This window comes from Microtus oregoni, unplaced genomic scaffold, assembly GCF_018167655.1.
Source record: "Microtus oregoni isolate MIOR12 unplaced genomic scaffold, Mior012 000102F_ref0000329, whole genome shotgun sequence".
In the NCBI taxonomy this organism is placed as follows: Eukaryota; Metazoa; Chordata; class Mammalia; order Rodentia; family Cricetidae; genus Microtus; species Microtus oregoni.
This window is the reverse complement of record NW_024544716.1, coordinates 2249413-2269335: the sequence shown is the minus strand read 5'-3', so window position 1 is coordinate 2269335 and position 19923 is coordinate 2249413. Positions and strand designations below refer to the sequence as shown.

Below are 19923 nucleotides of genomic sequence, written 5' to 3'. Positions count from 1 at the left end.
GTTTCTTTTTTATATTTTGTAATGACTTTATGGAGGCCTAATTTGCATGCCATATAATTCTCTCTTACAAACGTGTAGACCGGTGGGCTTCAGCACCATCACCAAGCAGGACACTGCCATTGCTACCCCATTTTAGAAATTTATTTGTTTATTTATTTATTATGTATACAGTATTCTACCTGTATGTCTGCCTGCAGGCCCGAAGAAGGCACAAGTTCTCATTAGGGGTGGCTATGAGCCACCATGTGGTTGCTGGGAATTGTACTCAGGTCCTCTGGAAGAGCAGCCCGTGCTCTTAACTGCTGAGCCATCTCTCCAGCCCTCAGAATATTTTTATCAACTCAAACAGAAGCCTGGGCATCATTAGTGGTCACTGTCTTTTCTGGAGCCACAGGTGCAGCAGATAGAACCATGCAGGTCCTCCTCTGCTCGACAGGAGATAAAATACTTCCCTTCGTATAATGATTTTTTTTGAGAAATTTGTTTACTTTTATTTTATCATTTTATGTCTATGAGTTTTTGCCCGCACATAGTGCATGCAGTTCCAATAGAAGCCAGAAGAGGGCATCAGATTCTCCCTGGAACAGGAGTTACAGATGGTTCTGGGAATCGAACCCTGGTCCTTGAAAGAACTCTAAGTTTTCTTAAATGCTGGGCTATCTCTCCAACTCCATATAATTAATAAAACAAACAAAACTTGAACGCATCTTTTTACTAGTAAGGAGGACTAATAAGTCCTGGTAGCTTGCGTGCCTTATATAATTACTATTTTATAAGGATCCCGGATGTTTCTGTAAGTTTTACCTTACTGAGAATTCTATCTACAGGTTCAGTCCTCTAAAGAAGCAACCCTCACACATGCACTTGCGCACACACATGCACACACATGCACGCATGCGCTGCATGTGAACAATAATAAATCAGAGTCCAGAGACCCTGCCTCAAACAAACAAATAAAGGACTGAAGAGATAAGTGACTTAGCAGTTAAGAGCACTTGCTGCTCTTGTGAAGGACCTGGGTTTCCATTGCCAGCACCCCATGGCAGCCCACAACCATTTATAACTTCAGTTCTGGAGCTCTGATGCCCTCTTCTGGCCTCCATGGGCATTGCATGCATATGGTACACAGACGTACATCCAGGCAAACACACATAGACATAAAGAAAATAAATCTTTTTAAAAATAAGTTTAACAAAACCCCAAAGCCATGAGGATATCTGCCATGCAGAATAAGAAAAGCTTATTTTACAAGTGGAGTTTGGTCAAGCTTCGCCAAAGGCTTACAAGCATGGAAAAGTAGGTTTTATTCTTTGTGGGACTCAGAAAAGATGTACTTTTTTGGTTCGGGTTTTTGTTTTGCAAAGGTAGAGGTTTTATTGCATAAAACACTAGATAAAACTGGACTGCTTCAAAGACATTTTATTCCTAACAGCAGAAAGAAAACAGTCATTGCTGAAAAAAAAAAACAACTTTTAATACTTTCTATACCAGAATAAAGTTCTGTCAACTGATGTATTATAATAATAAATAATGACCAAGAATAAACTTTAAATACAAAGTTCTACTTGTTACAAGCATAGCGACAAACTCCTCTACTCTATGATCTCAGAGTTCCTCCAAGATAGAATGTAGACGGGGTTAGGAACAGCATCACAGACTACAGAAGTCACGGGGGAAGGACTGACGTCTATAAATATGAGAGCCTGGTGACACGCGACACCGTCACCGCATCACAGAGGCTGTCACGGGCTTGTATGACAAGTCACAAGTGTTCTGGAAAGAAAGCCTGTGTCAGGGGGGAAAGGAGGACGGCTAGTAGGACTGGACGAAGTGGAGTCAACACACACGCCACAAGAAGGGAGTATGTTCCCAAGGTCACACCCAGTGTCACAAACAGAATTATTGCCTGTAGCGTCTGAAGATGCTCGGAGGACACGAAAGACACTGGACCAGCGCCAAAGTGCTAAACACGGAATGTGGATCGCTCTCTCTCTTTTTTTTTCCACTTTTTTTTCTCCTTTTTATTATTTTTTTCTTTTTTTTTTGTTTTGTTTTTAATTTCTCTTTGCTAAGATACCACAGGTGGGGCAAACACACAGAAAGCAAGCCAATGGCACAGTCACCAAGCACAACGGTGCACTTAAACCCTAAATGCTCACTACAGTCCCAAGTTTCCCGCCAGCGTCTCCAGGCCTCCTTCGGACCACAGAGACAGCCACAGTCAATCAGCTGAGTTTAGTAAGGCAGTGAGAACTATTCTAGGGGGGGAAGGGGGAAGGAAGAAGAAAAGAAAGGAAAGGAAAGGAAAAAGAACAGCAAGAAAGCAGCTTGCTTTATGCCAGATGGGTCCATGTTGCAGAGTGGCCTCATCCCCAGAGAAACCAAGTTGGATGACACCCTTTGACAGCATATGCAAACCGGATTCCTTATTAGCCTGAAATTCGGTCTCAGGACAGCGCTAAGAATTTTATTTACATTGATTGCAGCTTAGTATTTTTGTAAACTGCTATAGGCAGAGTTGAAGTTTTTAAGGCCCTGGGGTTTTATTGTGTGCTCCCAGACTGCAAGAAAATATTGACTTTTTCCCGTCTCTCTCTCCAAGTCTGAATGATTTCGTTCTCGAAGTTAATACTTCACTACGTCTCCACCGTCACAAGCAACAGTGCCAAGTGCATGTCACTCAAAGGAAGTGTGTTAGAAGGTGGGAACTTTTACAGTGTTCTAGCAGATTCAAGAAGAATCAATCCTTTGATGAGTTTTCCTACGCCACTGTTTTGGTTTTGGTTTTTGAAGAATTGCGTTTCCTCGTCAACCCTCAAAATCTCCCTCAGTGTGGTGCAGAACTGGATACATTTTGAGTGTGCAATCGGTAGATACTCCATAATCTCCAAAAATACAGAACACATTTGTTTCACAAAAATGAACATTCTAACCCAAACTGTTTTCTTCATTAGTGACAGACAGCCGGGGGTTTAGATTCATGTTTTAATACGAGTTATTCTGGAAGAGCTCACTGGAGAAGAAAAATCTTGCTTCATGCCCACAACACTTAAAAAGTAACACATGAGAAAAGAAACCAGGGGAGACTTCCCTCTAGTAAAACGTGTCTTCGACTCTGATAGAAAACAGTCTTCCCCGTTAGCAACGAAACTGCTATTGTGTAGCAGGACTTTCTATGGAGAGCAGAGCTGAGTTGGCCTGGTTTGCTAACGCCTGTTTCTAGAATGATTCCTGCAATTTGCTTCTAATATCAAAAGCTTTTCCTTCATCCAGACGCTTTCAAAACGACAACCCAGGAAAGAAAATAAAAAAATTAAAAAGCATTTCTTTCCATTCTGCAATTTGATCTAAAGCAAAAAATGACTCATCATACCTGCAAAGGACATTTGTCTGCAGACACTTCCTGACCACTGATTCATCGGGCTGTGTATTTTTTTTTTAAAGCACACTTTAGATCACCATCCTCCGCAGCACTGGTCAGGCCTGGCGCTCGCAGGCTGCGTGCGGGCCGGCTAGGATTTCTCCCAGAATGCAGAGTGACACCACGCGAATTGATTTTCCCTGCAGTGACTGCCCCAGTCTGACTGGCACCTCAGCTGCCTCCCAAGTCATCTCATTAGGGCCCTGGGCGAGTGACAGCAGCTGGTCTCAGACTATAGAGGTGTTTTCAAGAAGAAAAACACAGACCATTCGAGGCAGCGCAGATCACTCGGACGGTATCGTTCTGTTTTCAGTTTTTTGTTTTGTTTTGTTTTGTTTTTGTTTTTGTTTTTGTTGTTTTGGTTTTTGGACCAAGATGACTTCCAGGTTGGAAAAGCCTCCAGCTTTCTGAGCCCAAAGGACACAGGGACAATTTCTGAAATCACTTTCTCCCACCTGCATTGCTTGGAAGTTCTTGTTACTGGGTAACAGTGTAGCAGCCATGTTCAAGGGCTGGGGGATTTTTCTTTTTAATATATATTTATATATATAGATATCTTTTAAAATTCTTTTAAATGTTCTATACACTAGAGAGGGGTCGTACATGATTCCCTCCCCCCTTGGAATGCAGTTAGCAAACTGGTGAGACCAGATGCATGATTTAAAACTGTAGAGAGGAATATTGCAGAGGACAGTCTCTGCTCAGTTGCCCTCCTCCTGGCCCTTGCCTCTCTCATCTGTTAGATCAGCAAAGCTCCCTGCTTTGACAGTTGCAGCTTCCTCAAAATTCCCAGAAGCATCCGAGTCAACCCTGGAACGTTTGAACCTGCGGTCGGGATACTGGCTGTTGTCAAAAGGCATTCGATGGACGCAGAGAACGTGGGTCTTCAGGTTTCCCTTCTGCGAGGCACTGTAGGGGCAGTAGTGGCACTGGAAAGGCCTGTGACCTGTGTGGAAAAAAGTGTCCGGTCAGCCGTGTGTCACACCTCAGCCACCTTCCCATCCTGAGCTCCAGGACCAATAGCACCATCACCCCCATCAATGATATCACAGCCACTTGGCAAAATTCACACAAGAAGAGATGAGAATGGAGCCCGTTAGGCACACCAAGTGAGATTTAGACTATCCGCCCATTCTGACCAGAAATTTTAATTTAGCTTTTCCAGATGAGGGAAATTACTCAATACCTAGAAGCATTTCTTTAAGATGGCGAATAGCTTGGAACGGATATTATATAAATGTTTACAGAACAGGAAATAAAGCACACTGACCCATGTTTTGTGGTTATTAGTTATATGTGTATACACACATATACACATGTGTGCCCCTAGAGCCCATAGATCATGTGGTACATGTTAGAAGACCACTGATGAGAGTCCCCTGTCTCCTTTACACTATGTGGGTTTCGGGGATTGAACTTAGGTACTCAGACTTGGCCGCAAGCACCATGCCTTGCTGATCTGTCTCACCAGCTCATACCCCAGCTTTTCATTGACAGGATTCAAAACTTTACTTATGGATGCTGAAGTCTGATTTCAGGTGTCATGAAATAATCTCACGCAAGGCTTCCTCTCTCTAGCGTGTTGTTTGTTTTTAAATGTGAAATGACTCTTAATTTACCAGTGTGTGCAAAAAAAAGAGACCAGAGGAGATTTGATCAGTAACTCTATTTTGCTGACTTTAGACACACCCAAACCCAGCAAGTTTCTGTACTGGGTATCCATACTCATGGGTAAAGCGACTTCCCATTGTTCTGTAACATGGACTCTTTACCAAGGGCAGACCGAGCCTGAGGAGTGATTCTTTCTGAGGAGTAAAGGAGATGGACACCAAATAACCCTGCTAGAGCAAAGCCGTGAGGAAGGACTGGGCGGCATGGCTTTAGAAGCTGGAAGTGTCAGGACAGACAGCAAGGACCATATCATCAGCTCAAGGTCAACCTGAGCATCAAAGCAGTGGGATTTGGGGCTAGAGAGATGGCTCAGGGGTTATATTGGCTGCTCTTCTCCCTCTGTTCTTAGCAACTGAGCTGGGCAGGTCATAACTACCTGTAGCTCTAGCTCCATAGAATGTGGTGCCCTCTCCTGGCCTCCTCGGACACTGCACTTACGTGGCGTGCTCATGTACACACTCACAAAACAAATCTTAAAATAACATTAATAATAAGGGGGACTTGAAGAGTGACCCCCCAAAGGATGGTTTTCTAGAAAAGCTCTCATGTAGAACAGCTGACAAATTCTTAAGGAAGGTTTATTGATCCTGAAAGTTTGGTCGCTCTGCCCTGTGCATAGCGGTTAAAACACCTCTGCCGCCTTGAAAAGCCGGTGAGGCGTCTGCTTTGGGGAGTGACAGGGAGCAGGTGCAATCCCTCTGATGCCGGGAAGGTTGGGCAGCCACCACCCAAAACTCAAAAGCTGCTCCATCCTGCATCAGCCAGAAAGCCAGACTCGTTTGCTTAGAAAAGTGAACCCATAAGAGGACCAATCATTTAGTCCACCAAATATCCAAACAGGGATGTTTCCCTACTTCAATCCCAGGAAAAATCCCTGTGTGTATTTTCACAGAGCAGTCTATTCCTGAGAGTCAAGCACCCAATACTGCGTTTCTCTCATTTACTTGCTTCTCTCTCTCTCTTTTCCCTTTTCTTTTGCAGACAGGGACTCTCTATGCAACATGAGCTGGCCTTGAACTCCCTTTTGTCCTGCTTCAGACTCCCAATGCTGGGGTTCCAACCTGCACCAGCATGTCAGGATTGTGTCAGCACACCAGGCCTGCACCCCCACACCAGGCCTGTGTCAGCACACCAAACCTGGACCCCAAACCAGACCTGCACCCCCACACCAGACCTGCACCCCCATACCAGGCCTGTGCCCCCACACCAGACCTGTGCCTCCATACCAGGCCTGTGTCAGCACACCAGACCTGCACCCCCACACCAGGCCTGTGCCCCCACACCAGACCTGTGCCCCCACACCAGGCCTACACCAGCACATTTGCTCAGTGATATTATCTTGATTCCCTTGTCCGTTTCTTTGGCTGTTTTTCAATCCAGTTCTCCCTATATAGTTCAGGTTCTATGCCCCTGCCTCCATCTCCTGAGGGCTTGATCCTCCCTGTAGCCTGGTTTGGCTCGTCTCCTTCTTTCTAAGTGGGCTTTGGCAGTGTCATCTCCCCTCCCTCAGAGCCAGGGTTGACTCCTCCTGCCCAAGGGGTCCCCTCTCTTTATCACGTAGAACTGCTTGTGGTATGCTGTAGCTTTTGCCTGGACTGTGAAGTGGGACCATTCAGCCCCCCTTCCCTGTGCCCCCAGTAAAGGAAGGCTACTTGGAAAACAGTACATCATTCTTTTCCACCATCCTTGCTGGCTACCAATCCCGTAGGACTCACCAGGACACTCAGGGCTTAGCCCAAGGGGTTTTCCAGTCCCTATCAGAGCATCCTATCTGGGTCTACGCAGACAGCTCGAGTCCCCAGTCTCCACACCCTGTCTGAACCACCTCTCCTAAAAGGACATGATCTGTTTCACTATGAAATGGATCCCTTGGGGGAGGCCCCAGGTTCCTGGAGTGGAGCCACAGCCTCTGGATATCCAGTGTCCTACAGAGTTTCTGCGCTTGCTTTTGTTCCTGTGGATGCAGCAATATGAGGCTTCGGGTGGTCGGTTTTGCCATCTGCAAAAGCAGTCTGCAAACTCGCAGATGTGGGGAGGAAACCCAGAAAAGATTGCATTTGCCTTCTGCCCTTCCCAAGATGCTGCAGAGAGAGAACACAGAGCAGCAGCAGGGACTGTAGCACCAGCGTGATTCCTGCCTGTGTTTCTGCTGGCTGCTTCTACCCTCGGGGCTTGGCCACCTTCCCATGGAAACAGAGAAGGCCCTGAGCGGGAGATGTGAGACTAGCGTTTCTTTTTATTATTAGCATATATTAATTGCACGAGCTAATTGATTTCATGATGAGGTTTTCATACATGCATATCATGTACTTTGATCACATTCGTTCACCATTAACCTCTCCTGTCCCCAGTACCTCCCGACGGCCACTGGCTCCCTTCCCATCCACGGATACATCCCTTCTACATTCACATGAGATGGATACCTCTGTAGATTGCTGTTTGTCCAGGGGATGCAAATGGCCCTTGTTCTTCAGCATGTAGAAAGCTGGTAGACTGGGAGCTCCCTTGGGATGCTGCTGTAGTTTGGATTATACTGGATTATACTCTTACATGGTGAGCCTGGTACCCACTGTGGCAATGTTGCAAGGTGATAGAATTTTTACAAGACAGAGTCGTATGGCATTTGGTCTGGTCACTGAGGATGCTCTTCTTGGGAGGGATTATGGGATCACGGTCAGCTTCTGTGAACATGGGTTATGAACCCTGAATCTGAATTCTTCTATCTGTCATGTGATTACTCCTTCATGGATATGTCCCTGCCATGCTGCTGTCCCGCATGTTGTGACAGAGTCAGCCCTATGCTCTCAGATCTCCACAACTGTCAGTTAGGTAAACCTTGTTTGTTTATCTAGAACTCAACCTTGGGAAGTTTGTCATAGCAAGAAGACTATCATAGACTCTGATAGACACTGTCCTTAAGGAGATGATTGGAGAAGCCACAGTGTGTCCACTTCTCCTCCGTTGTTGGGACTCCAAATGGGACCTAACTGAACATCAGCAAAGTTCACCAGATAGTGCACAAGCAATCAAAATTACACTGAGACCCTAAAACTTAATGATTCTACTCAAGAAGTCACCATCCCTGCATAAACTAAAGGTATGTCCAGCGCTCGCCAAAAAAAGACTCATTCTTAAAAGTGGAAAACTACTTAAAATTCCTGAGAAAGGTCCACTCAGCACTGGTGCCTGTTGACGAAGGAACAGTTGAAGATCTTCCCAAAGAGTTTTGGGGGCAGGGCCTGGCAGATGGCTCAGCTGTTAAGCATGGGCTCTGCTGCTTCAGAGGATCCAAGTTCAAGTCCCAGTTCCTATGTCCAGACACTCACGACCACCTGTGATTCTAACTCCAGGGCATCTGACCCCCTCTTCTAACTTTCATAGGCACAAACCCAAATACATATAATTAAAAATAAATATTTAAATTAAATAAAACACAGAATCCCAAGGGAAAGGAAACAATGGGAAACTTGAGAAACACTTTCAAATGTCACCTAGAGCTTCCCAGCCTCTGTGGTACGCTGATGTTTCCTCAAGGAGGGACGGCTCTACAGCAGTGTACGGCTGAGGGAGACGACATAGATCCATAAACGTCACTAATGTATTTATTATAATTAATGGTCATTACCATGGCATGGCAAGTTTGGGGATAGAAGAACTTCAAATAACAGACCAATGACAATCTTAAAACAAAATGCTTGGTATCTCAGAGGCCAGCAGACCCATAAACAAACCGAACAAACGCAGGCTCAGTTCATGAGTCAGGCTCAGTCTCCAGGGCCTTGTGGAGCCTCCTGCACGTGGAGCATTTTTCTTGAACAGTCAAAGCCTTTCATCACATTGCCTACCAGCATTGCTAAGAACTACTCTGTTTGGGGATCCTGGTCTCCAACCCTTGAACGCTACCCTCCCTTCAAACCCTGTCACCTCAGAGGCCATGCCATCTGAGCCGTGGCACAATACACAGAGAGCCTTGACTATCACCTCGGTTTGTAAGGAGTGTCTTTGCGTGTTGGCCAACTTGACACAAAAGCACTTAACTCCCTTTCCTCCACTAATCGATTTTTTAAATATTCATCATGATTTGATCCTATGGTTACATTCTGAATCTTGAGTTCTTGGTAGAGACAAAGATGATGAACGATTGATTATTCTAGCAGATTCCAACACTTCTGTGGTCAACCCATTATTGGATTGGGTTGGCTTTTTAACTCTGGTGCAGTGGAATCTGTTTGTAAATGCATCTGGAGCTCAGAATGCATTCGTTGGAGAGGGAGACATGAGCAGTGCTAGACTTGCAAGAACTCTGTCTTTCTGTAGTCTTGAAACTAGGAATTTATAGAAGCAGTTAAAGCTCCCAAAAGCTTCACTCCATGGTTCTTTATAGTTAGTTCTGCACAATTGTCCTCAGAATTGCACTTCATAGGGGGTTTTCCAAGAGGTCATATTGTCTCCATTGTACAGATGGGGAAGTTAAGACTCAGCCAACCTGCAACCAAGTTTCCAATGGATACAATGCACTCTAAATCTGTGCAAGGATTCCCCTGGTTATGTTAGCTGTCAATTCCATACAAACAACAGTCACTCAAGTAGAGGGGACCACAGTCGAGGAATTGCCTCCATCAGACTGGCTTGTGGGCATGTTAATTGATGTAGTGCAGACTGACCCACTGTAGGTGGTACCATTCCCTATACAGGTAGATCTGAGTACCTATAGATAAGTAGATATAAGAAAGCTCGTAGAGGTAGCCAAAGGTGAACCAGATAGCAGGCGGCTTAAGAAGTCATGCTATACCAAAATAGATGTTGGCCAAACATCAAAGGTAAGTGTAAAGGTTAGCCTGTGGTGGTCAGATCCTTGATCCTCAAACTAAAGGTGTCATTGCTTAAGCCATTTTTGGACACTCCATCAATTTCTGAATCAAGCCACATCCCAGTTTCTGTCGCCCATATGCCCCTTCAAAGACCCTTAGATGGAACAGACTCATGCATGCTGACGTCTGCTGTGCTTGGATAAGAGAATGTCAGCAAGGGTTCTGAACTAACCACAGAGAACACAACAGAACACATGACTGTGTAAACACCACAGAACACATCACTGTGTACATTCAGGGACAATGGTTGGGCAAAGGAAGGGGCTGAGAGGCACCAGTCTACTTGAGGTCCTTTCAATCTGTCACTGAGGTAGATTTAAAGAGAACTAAATCTTCATATACAGATGAGTGTCTTACTGACAGAGGTAAAGTTGGTTCATGCCTGGGGTGACAGGGCAGTCCCTCAGTGGCCTACAAGCTTCCATCTGTTTAAAATGGGATCAAAGACTGTCCACGATACCCACACCACCATGATAAACTGGTGATTCTGGGGTCCACAGGTGCCCATGGAGAGCAGATAAAGACTTAAAAGCACAGTTGGTCCGACGGGTCTAAACCTCAGACTAAGGGTCTCATCTGTCAGTTCCCACTAGACACGCCAATCTCTAGGCTTGTCTCATTTGGCAGCGTCCCATGTTGGGAATAGTCTGTGGTCAGGTACAAATGCCAGAGCCCTTGCTCTGACACCTTCACTGTCTTCCTGATGCCTTTCTCATCTTAGGAGTGACAGATTTAGGTCTGGCAATGAGTTTGGAGTCATACTCTCACTTCCCACCTTTGTGGGCACGTGGCTAACCAAGTCAAAAAAGTGCCTTCTTTATGACCTTGGTCCATTGTTTTGATCTTTCAGTTCTCTGGCTCCACAGCTGCAAAAGTGAGATCTTCCGAGTGCAGAGGAGCCGATGTTGGTGGATGGGTTTCATTGGGATGAAGTACGGATTCCATTTCTAGCAAGGGTCCTTTCAGAGCACAGGACCCTTTGCTAGAAGAAACTCAGGAAGATGGCAAGACTGAAGAGAGCCTGAGTCCAAACAGCCTTGTGAGGCAGTGTGGCTTGCTGTAGGACCAGTGGGATTCCAATAAATTCTCCAGGAGGTCATTTCTCCATCTTTCTCTTCCCCACCCTCCAGTTTGCTACCCTCTGGCCAATATAGGATGTCTCTCTAGTCTCCAGCTGTTCCCTGCTCCATTTTACCACAGGGCCTTTACACAGCCCTTCCCCACTGTCCCCAGGTAGAATTCTTCCTTTTCTGCAGTCACCTAATCCTTCAGCCTAACTACCTTTGCTTCTGGAGGATCTTGATTATCCCAAGACCACCATGGTGACTGTGAGATACATTACTTCAGTAGCACTTCTAACATCGGTAGCTGAATAAGTAAAGCGGCCATGACTGCCCCTTTCCAAGAAGACTGGCAACCCCATGGGGACAGGGACCCTGGAGTTTTATAGGGGAGGAGGGGGTCTCATTTGCTCTTTCTGATCATTGCTGTTAGCCACCACAGCATGATACAAACACATCACGACATCAGTGTGTTTCTAGCAGAGGAAGATATGAATGACGCATATAAGAGAAGAAGCAGAGAGGGAGGAGAAACACAAGACCATTGAGGAAAAAGAGAGCTGGTCTGAGTCTGGGCCAGGCACAGGCAGTGGGTCAGTGGAGGATTCTAGAACAAGTGAACAGGGAGACTCAAGATTGAAGACAGGGAAGTGTTGGTGCTCACAGGCCACGGGGACGTTATCCTGTGAGAAAAAGGAAGTAACCAGCCCTTCCTTGTTCTTCAGCATCACAGCAGCCTAAGACACCCCAGTCCTTGTCTGCTGGGGCTGGAGCCCCACATCGGAATGGTGCGAGATGGCCCCCATCAACCCCCGCCCTCTTCTCTGTACCTCTCGCTTGGAGGCCATCAACGTTTCCCATCACTGCTGTGTGAAAAGTAAGTACATCATACGTTAATTTGTATTGTCACTGCGCCGTAGAGCTGTGGTAAAGAACACATTCATTTTTAATCCACTATGAATAATATATAAATATGTATACAGTGTGGAGGGTCAAGAGGGGTGAGGAGAAAGCAAGCAGTACATTGTTTATAGTGAAAGTGAGGGAATGAGATATTTTTCTTACTTGCTCCGATGGAAATAGCTATTCCTTCCCTACACCTAAGGGGGAGAGGAAAATGCCTGCCCTTGAGGGGCCGTCCATTACTTACAGCTCAGCCATGGCAGTGGCTCTACGGAAGGCTGAGGCTTGGTGCTTCCACACCTTCTGAGCTGATGGTTTCTCTTGGATGTGGGGCAGAGGATGAGAGCAGGGGTTGGGTGGCAAGTGGGTGATCAGCCCCTGGCATCCAGTAATGAGAGCACTCTTCATTGTATGCACAAAGTCATCGCCTTTGTTGGTTCTCGCACACACAGCAGGAGGCAGGATTGGCAGCAAGATGGCTTCCCCTTTCACAGGCCTATGCCTGAGCTGAAAAGATTGGGGGTCAAGTTGATGCTAAACATGTACTCAACTGTCTGACCACTCTGGACACTGTCTACAAGCACTTTTTGCCAGAGGATTCTCCACAAACATGTTCCAGGAGGTAGTCCATAGACACAATGGAAGTGTGTATAGTGTACGTGTGTGTGTGTGTGTGTGTGTTTGTGTGTGTGTGTGTGTGTGTGTGTGTGTGTATGAGAGAGGTGGGAGGGGGAGCACACTTGCATGGACACAGTGCCCAAAAATTTCTCCAGAAGACCATCAGATCCTTGCATTGAGCATGTGGGACACTATTGGAATGTCTCCTCAGTGTGACAGTGGGTCTTGAGCGTCAGTTTGATGGACTGAGAGACACCAAGAAGAGCAAGCATGCCACTGAACATGTCTTTGAAGGGATGTCCAGATGCAAGGAGGCCGTGAGTGGTCTGGCTTAATCAGTGGCCGGATCCACTGACAGATCCGTAATTTGACTAGAGCCTGGGGAGGCAGTGGAGCTGAGGATGGTGGGGCTTTCTAGCAGGAAGTTGGTTATGGGGGAGTGTCCTAAGGGGCTTGTCTGGCCCCTTCTGTGACTGCCATCCTCTGCTTCCTGTCTACTGTAAGGTGAACACTGGGGCTCTACGATGCCATCCGCACAGTGATGGACTCAAGCCGAGACCGGAAATACATCATTCTCCTTTTAGGTTCTGCCAGGTACTTGGCTGCAGCTACAGCAGAGTATGAACATCCAGGGCAGTTGGCTCCAGGATGGCCTTGAACCTATGGCGATCCTCCTGCCTCATGCCCCAATATCTTAAACTATAAACATGTACCACTATACCTGACTTTTCAGATATTTTTAATCATGCCTAGGTTATTAAAATACTACGAGACCTTAAGAGTACCTGCTGCTCTTCACCCATAAAAGGTGGCTCACAACCACCTATGCCACCAAACTCAAAGACTCTGATGCCCTCTTCTGGCCTCCATGGGCACTGCACTCATGCCCACACCCACACAGAGACACATACACATGTAATTAAAAATAAGACATGCCTTTAAGAAATAGCAAATACAATCAAGGCAGTATATCAATGTCTGTTGTACTATATTTTTTAGAAAACAGCAGGAGATAACTGTACTTCATGTTCAGCACAGACACCACCACCAAAGGTTAAACACAGAGTAATAAATGAGGCTCCAGGTAGACAGTGGTCTTCCAGAGAGGCTGGAAGACCGGAAGAGTTGGAGGGGGGTCCACATACTACTACATTCACACAGATTCTTCATGGTGCTCAGCATGTAATTTAAAACACACTCTGGGTTGTGAAACTTTCTAGAATTTTCCCCACTATGTGCGGTCTACCTGTAGATTTGTTACCAGTAGATGTGACCACCCGATAACTGTTGTTCCGTCCTGCACCCACATCAGGGTGCTGTCTTCTAAAGACAGCGGGGATGAGGTGGGGCAAGTGCCTTCCCAGTGCTCTGCACACACGATGGAGGACCTCGGCAGAGCTGCCTCCCACGGGTACTAAGGGCGTTCATGACAACATGACACAGCAGTAGGCCCTCTGCAGCATCTAAGTCAAAGCCCAGTGGACTCCTAAAAAGCTTTACCTACAGGGTCAACTCGGAGATGTTAGAAATTCAGTCGCTGGAGGCACAGCTGCCCGTGTTTGGGGAAAATCAACAGGGCAGGGCACTAATGCAGGTTCGGGGATGGGTCCGGACTTCGAGGTGATGGTCTGGATTCCCCTAGGTGCCCTGGTGTCCCCGGTGCTTGCACACTGCTCTCGCTAAGCTTGCGGCTGGGACTCTGGAGCTGTTGAGTACAAGGATCCCAGTCCAGATCCCTTAGAATACTCTTGTTTCAGGGCCAACAGGGCAATGTGCCTTGTCAACTTATACAAATAGGTTCTTCAAGAAGGACCACGTCCTTGGTCGCATATATTATACTTCCTAAAATTTTCCCGTAATTCTGAGCAGGAAAGATAGTTCCAATCAGGTATGTGATTCATGTTTTCCATTTTCAAAAAGAAAATATTCCTCCATTAATCAAAGATACTAAAAAAAATCTTTGAAATAGTAGAAATAATTTTGGGTTTTAAATTTCATGTGATGTGGGTTTTAATTTACAAGGCTACTCAAAAGCATATTCATTTTCAAATTGGAGTCTGATCCAGGTGGTTCCACGTTGATGACATCACCATAAAGTCACACTCAGCTTAATGTACAGTCTATGGGTGTGCTGCCCACAGCATCCCTGAACATATTTTATCATGATCCTGCACCTCTTTTATGGTGTTTAGCAGGCAAGAGGGCCTAGAAACATTGAAACTGATTTCTCATGCCATCCCAAAACAAAAAACAAAAAGAGAAAAACAAAATATAAAGTGTGAGTGTATGTGTATGTGTGAGAGGGGAGATGGATGGAGAGGGAGAAGGAGAGAGGAGAGGAAGAGGAGGGAGAGACAGGGGTGGGGAAAGGGAGAGAGAAGTTCCTTTTCTTGCTGCTGTGATGAAAGACCTGTGTGAAGCGTCTTAGAGGAAGGAAGGTTAAGCATATGGTCCATCAGAGTGTGGAAGGAGGTAGCAACATGTTGCCATGGTTTCACACAGCTCCCACCGGAACCAGAAGGGAGTATCACTTTAAGGCCTGCCTCCAGAAACTCACTCTGCTGGGGAGGTCGCAGTCCCAAAGGTTTCCCGGTTTTCTAAAGTCACAGCATGATCTGTGGACCCGTAGGTCAAACAGGGGCCAGATGACAAGCCCTTTGGGGAAGTGGTGATTCTACAAGGATTGGGGGAATATACGAGATGAGCCCAGAACATTTGTGCCGTGAAATAAATTGTTGCTTTTTAAGGCCTCCATTAATAGGTGCGTGAGGGCATCTCAAAACAGCGTGGAGCCGGATAGGAGCCCCTAAGGCTCAAACACAGAACATTTCAACAACAAAGTAAATAATATCGCACCAAATCATAGCCTAATGTATAAAATAAATATCCACAAGTCACACTGACATAAATGATTGAATCAGTAAACATGTATGAAAGGATCCGCAAAGGCATATCACAAATAATTCATGTAGACTTTGACTACTGAACGAGGCAGCAACACAGTCCCATCCCGAAGTGTGCAGAGTCTCGCATGCAGGGGGCGGCCGCGTTACTTGCCAGTGTGGGAATCTATGTAAGGACTACCTTAGCCCGGTGCTCAAGGTCACCGTGGTATCCTGGGTTTGGGAGGAGAAGGGCACTTTGGCTTTGTCATCTTTCTTCCCCAAACCCAGAGCTCCAGTCGAGACATGAGAAATTGCAGTCGAGGGACGTTTTACAAAGCACGCCTCAGGACAGCCAAGGTGATCACGATCTGAGACCTCACAGCTAGGGTGAGCGGAGGACACACAACACCAGTGCAAGGTGGCCTCAGCAATGACAGCTGGGAGCAGAGTGTGGACATTAAATAGAATCCAGTTCTTTACAATCGGAGTCAGATCTGGGCTGGCTTAATAGCAATGTATCAATATTGGTTCATTGCTCATGACAAATGTACCCCAGTAATGTGGTTGATATTCAGGATGGAGGGAGCTGAGGGCCTCCTCGCTCCCTGTGCATCCGTCTGGTTGCTCTAAGTGTGTACTAAAACGAAAGGCTTATTTTCAAAGTTTCTTAGGTGCCATCTACCACTAGCTGATGATGAAACCAATAGTTGATATTCCATAACAGAAAAAATCCCAACACCGAACTTCAAGCAAATACCACCGCTGAAAGTATGGTTCTGGTGTTAGACACTAGCAGGCAGGGCCGACAGAGATGGCTCAGTGGTTAGGAGGGCTGACTGCTCTTGCAGAGGATCCAGGTTGGGTTTCCAGCACCCATGTCAGATGACTCACGACCACCAGGTCCGGGTGATCTGATACCCAGTGGCCTCCAGGGAACCCCTCCACCTGCTTATACTCAGGCACAGGCACTGGCCAAAGAGATAACAGGCCTGGAAGTTGTCTCGTAACCTTTTCTGATCACACAAGTTTGAGGAAAGAAAGGAAAGCATCGCATCACCCCTACCCTGGATTTCCTACCAAGAGTCAGAGGAGGTACCAGTCTCGAGAGGCAGAAACAAAGCCAAGTCTCTTTAGAGCCCCGATATACTGAATCAGAGCGGTTAAGAGCAGAGGGTCCAAAGGTCATCACAAGACCTTATCCGACCCGGCTTATAAGCTACTTCATTCCTCGAGTTTCAGTTCTCTCATCTGTAAAATGGGTATTGTAAGACTGATAAAAGATGGAACACAGGTGGGTAGGTCATTTGGGAGAATTGAGAGAAAGTCTGTACGCTACTTTGTATGTGGCTCATAAGAAGAGTCAAGTAAGTCGTAATTGGTGTTGTTAGAATATCAAAACGCTTCCTCTTTGATGACTGGGGACTCTGAGACTCCTAGATGATGTGTGCTTGACCAGGGACACCAAGCCAGAGCCAGAAACAAGCGTTGATTGTGTGGTCATGGCCATCTCCCTGTAATTTCGGGTTCAGGCTGAGAAGAGAGTTCTGTTCATGTGGCTGGACCCCAACAGGAGAATCTGCAGGGACGGGTCTCCGGCTACTGGGGACTTTGCCAGGTGCAATCTGTCTCCAAGAATCCAACCTACCTTGCCCACCTTGAAAGTGGCCCTGGACACCACAAGGGCTCTCCGCCCACCCTGCCCTTCTCCTTCACTCCCTCCCTCTGCTCTTTCCTTTTATCCCCAGCCGCTTCAGCTCCACTCCCATGCCCGGACCACTCCCTGCGGTTCCACGTCACACCGCATTTATTTGCCTGCCTCAGGCAGCCATGGTCTGTGGAGCCACCAGCCTGCCTGGGTGGTCAGCCGGCCGGCGGCATGCACTCCACAGCCAGTATTGATCTGGGATCTTAAATCATCCACGGATTTTATGAAAACATTTACGTTTATCATTAAATAACCTTCAAAGGGTCGATGAACTTACTTTCGTTTTTTTTTTTTTTGAAGATTTTCAGATGTGTAATATAATAATACTCTAATGAGACCCAGGGTTTGTCTCTGGGCAAGCGCATTTAATATGGGGAGAAATGTTAAGAGAGGCTACATGAAGGAGACAGCAGCCTCAGGGTGAGATGCACCCCAGGACTGGGGGCAGCTGGCAGTTTCCCTAGCTGGCAGAATACTCTGCTATCTTTAGCATGTGGGGGTGCAGACATTGGGTAAAGCACTTTTAAGGTTCACGACCTTAAGATTTAAAAAACAAAAAAACTGAGTCAAGGCTAGATGATATGACTCAAACAAGGCTAGCCTAGCTGTTTTTATATTTTTAAAGATTGGTTTTACAATATTAAGGGAAATGAAGGCCAAAATGAGAGAGATTCTGGCATCAGCAGCTGTAACACCTGTTAGTCTTACCCAAGTCTTTCTACCTTATGGATGCTGAGCTAACACAGATATCTGAGCCCCTGGGCAAACAGAAGGAATTCCTGAGAGGTGCTAACAGCCAGCTCTTCCCTGGGTAAAGCTTTGCTAGAGCATCATCAGGACCACAGGGCCGACAGGCTCCTTCAGAATAACAGCGAGACTTCTCAGTCACACCCGCCCAGTCCATCAGAGGGTGTGCCTGTGTGTACCCCTCCTCCCTGTTTCCCACCACGGCAGCTTGCCTCCTGCGCCTGGCTGTCTAACTTACTACCCACCACCGTTTGTGTTAGACATGCAGCCCGGCTTGCCCCGACCATCCAGCAAACCTGTCACAATACCATCTCCCCATTACAACTCGTGAGCTCCTTTTTCTTGTCGAAGGCATGAAACAGGCACCTGATTATATCCTTTCACAGAACAGCTCTGACTTCTGTCCTTATCCAGTCTCTCCTGGCAGCAGAGCTGGTTAAGTTTTGCAGCTTCCTCAGGGTGAGCGTTTCCCTCCACCCAGGCTTTACCCTCCCCTTTAAGGAGTTGGGGACAGTCTGGTGGGAGTGAGAAAGGGACCCTGACTTTGGGCAATCCCTTCTCTCAGTTTCTGATCTAACAAGGAGCTTACAACACCTTGCCTTGCTGTCCTCCACTTCCCTCCTCCTCCTCCTCCTCCTCCTCCTCCTCCTCCTCCTCCTCTTCCTAGAGGGCTTCCTTCCTCCTCAAAGGCTGCCTTTCCTAACTGGTTACCCCTGCAGGGCCATCTATCCTTGCAGGGATTGTTCTGCCTGTTTTGTTAGTCTTCCTCTCTGGGAAAGCCCCAGTGCCCTGTGATTAGGTCACCTCTGTCCGCTCAGTTTTCCAGTCTCAGGGATCACACCACGGTCTTGGTCAAGTTCAAGTGTACTGTGCTCATTGGCGGGGGCTGGGGAGTGTGTGTGGTACATTTTGATGGGAGCTGTGATAGCACTACCTCCCCTGACCTGTGCCGCACAGCCCCAAAAGCTGCCCCACACAGTGGCCACATAGCAACACTTGGGGTCTTCCCGTTACTACATAGTCACTGGAGCTCAGCCCCATATACACATTTATTATTTTTTTATGTCCCAAGACTATTTTTTTAAAAAAGTTCTAATGTGCTGGCAATGTTTAAAAACAAACAAACAAACAAAAAGATTTCACGTGAAAACAAGATTTCCCAGTTTCCCTGAAGAAGTCAGAAATAGCGCCTATGCCTGCGACCCTGGAATGCGCAGGCTTGCACCCTCTGACCCCACGGCACACTGCACTCTGTGTGCGCCCATCCAGGCTCTGTGGGCGTTGAGGTTTCAGCCTCGGCTTTGCAGAGCCCTGTGTACAAGCCCAGCCTTACCTTGCAGTGAGTGGGCATGAGGGGTGAGGGCTTTACATCCCTTCCTGCACCAGAGGGGCCTGCATTCCTGTACACACCCAGTGAGACAAGCAAGTGGGTGGTCCCAGCCTGTTCCCTGGCTTCCTGTTTTCCATTGTGTCGCTGAAAATGAACACAACAGCTCTTTCTCTCTTGTAGTTTCTGTTTTGTGGCAGAGTTTACATATGGAAGAGGGGGGCGCCGATACTGTGGCATGGCTTATGCCAGAGATAGGCTGTGCACCTCATTCCTTCCAAAAGGCGTGCATGCCATCAGAGAAAGAGGGCAACCCTAAAACAGTAAATAAAACACCAGTCCACCAGAAGTTGGCACCCAAGGTTCTCTATGAGGCTCCACTATCTACACACATCTTTTCATCAAAATACAAGTGTGTGTCCTGCATGGTGGGGGTCCCCGCAGAGGACATCTCTCTGAAAACCGCGGCTGGAGCAGCCACAGCCTGTCAGGAGCTGGGCCGTTCTAGGGACTAGAGGCAAGAGAAAGCGAGACCAAATCACAGATATCTCTTTCCATGAGGGAAATCGGTGCCTGATCTTCATCCACAGAGATGTATGAACAAGGATACACTGAAAACAGCGTCTTCTTAGCTTGCCCGATTCCCCACCAACTAGTTCTGGAACAATAGGAATTGACGAAGGAAAAAAGAAAGAAGCATAAACTTTCAGCCTG

The 19923-nt window shown here is 46.8% G+C and overlaps 1 protein-coding gene across 2 annotated transcripts in view; it reads right to left on the bottom strand.

The window, feature by feature from the left end:
- Nucleotides 1-1413: 1413 nt before the first annotated feature.
- Znf536 (zinc finger protein 536) overlaps nucleotides 1414-19923 on the bottom strand; it is a 452253-nt gene continuing 433743 nt past the window's right edge. For both annotated transcript variants that reach the window (XM_041644849.1, XM_041644850.1), the window contains one exon: nucleotides 1414-4367. In XM_041644849.1, the coding sequence (XP_041500783.1) occupies nucleotides 4123-4367 (245 nt within the window). In that variant the 3' untranslated portion in view covers nucleotides 1414-4122. The remainder of the gene's footprint in view (nucleotides 4368-19923) is intronic.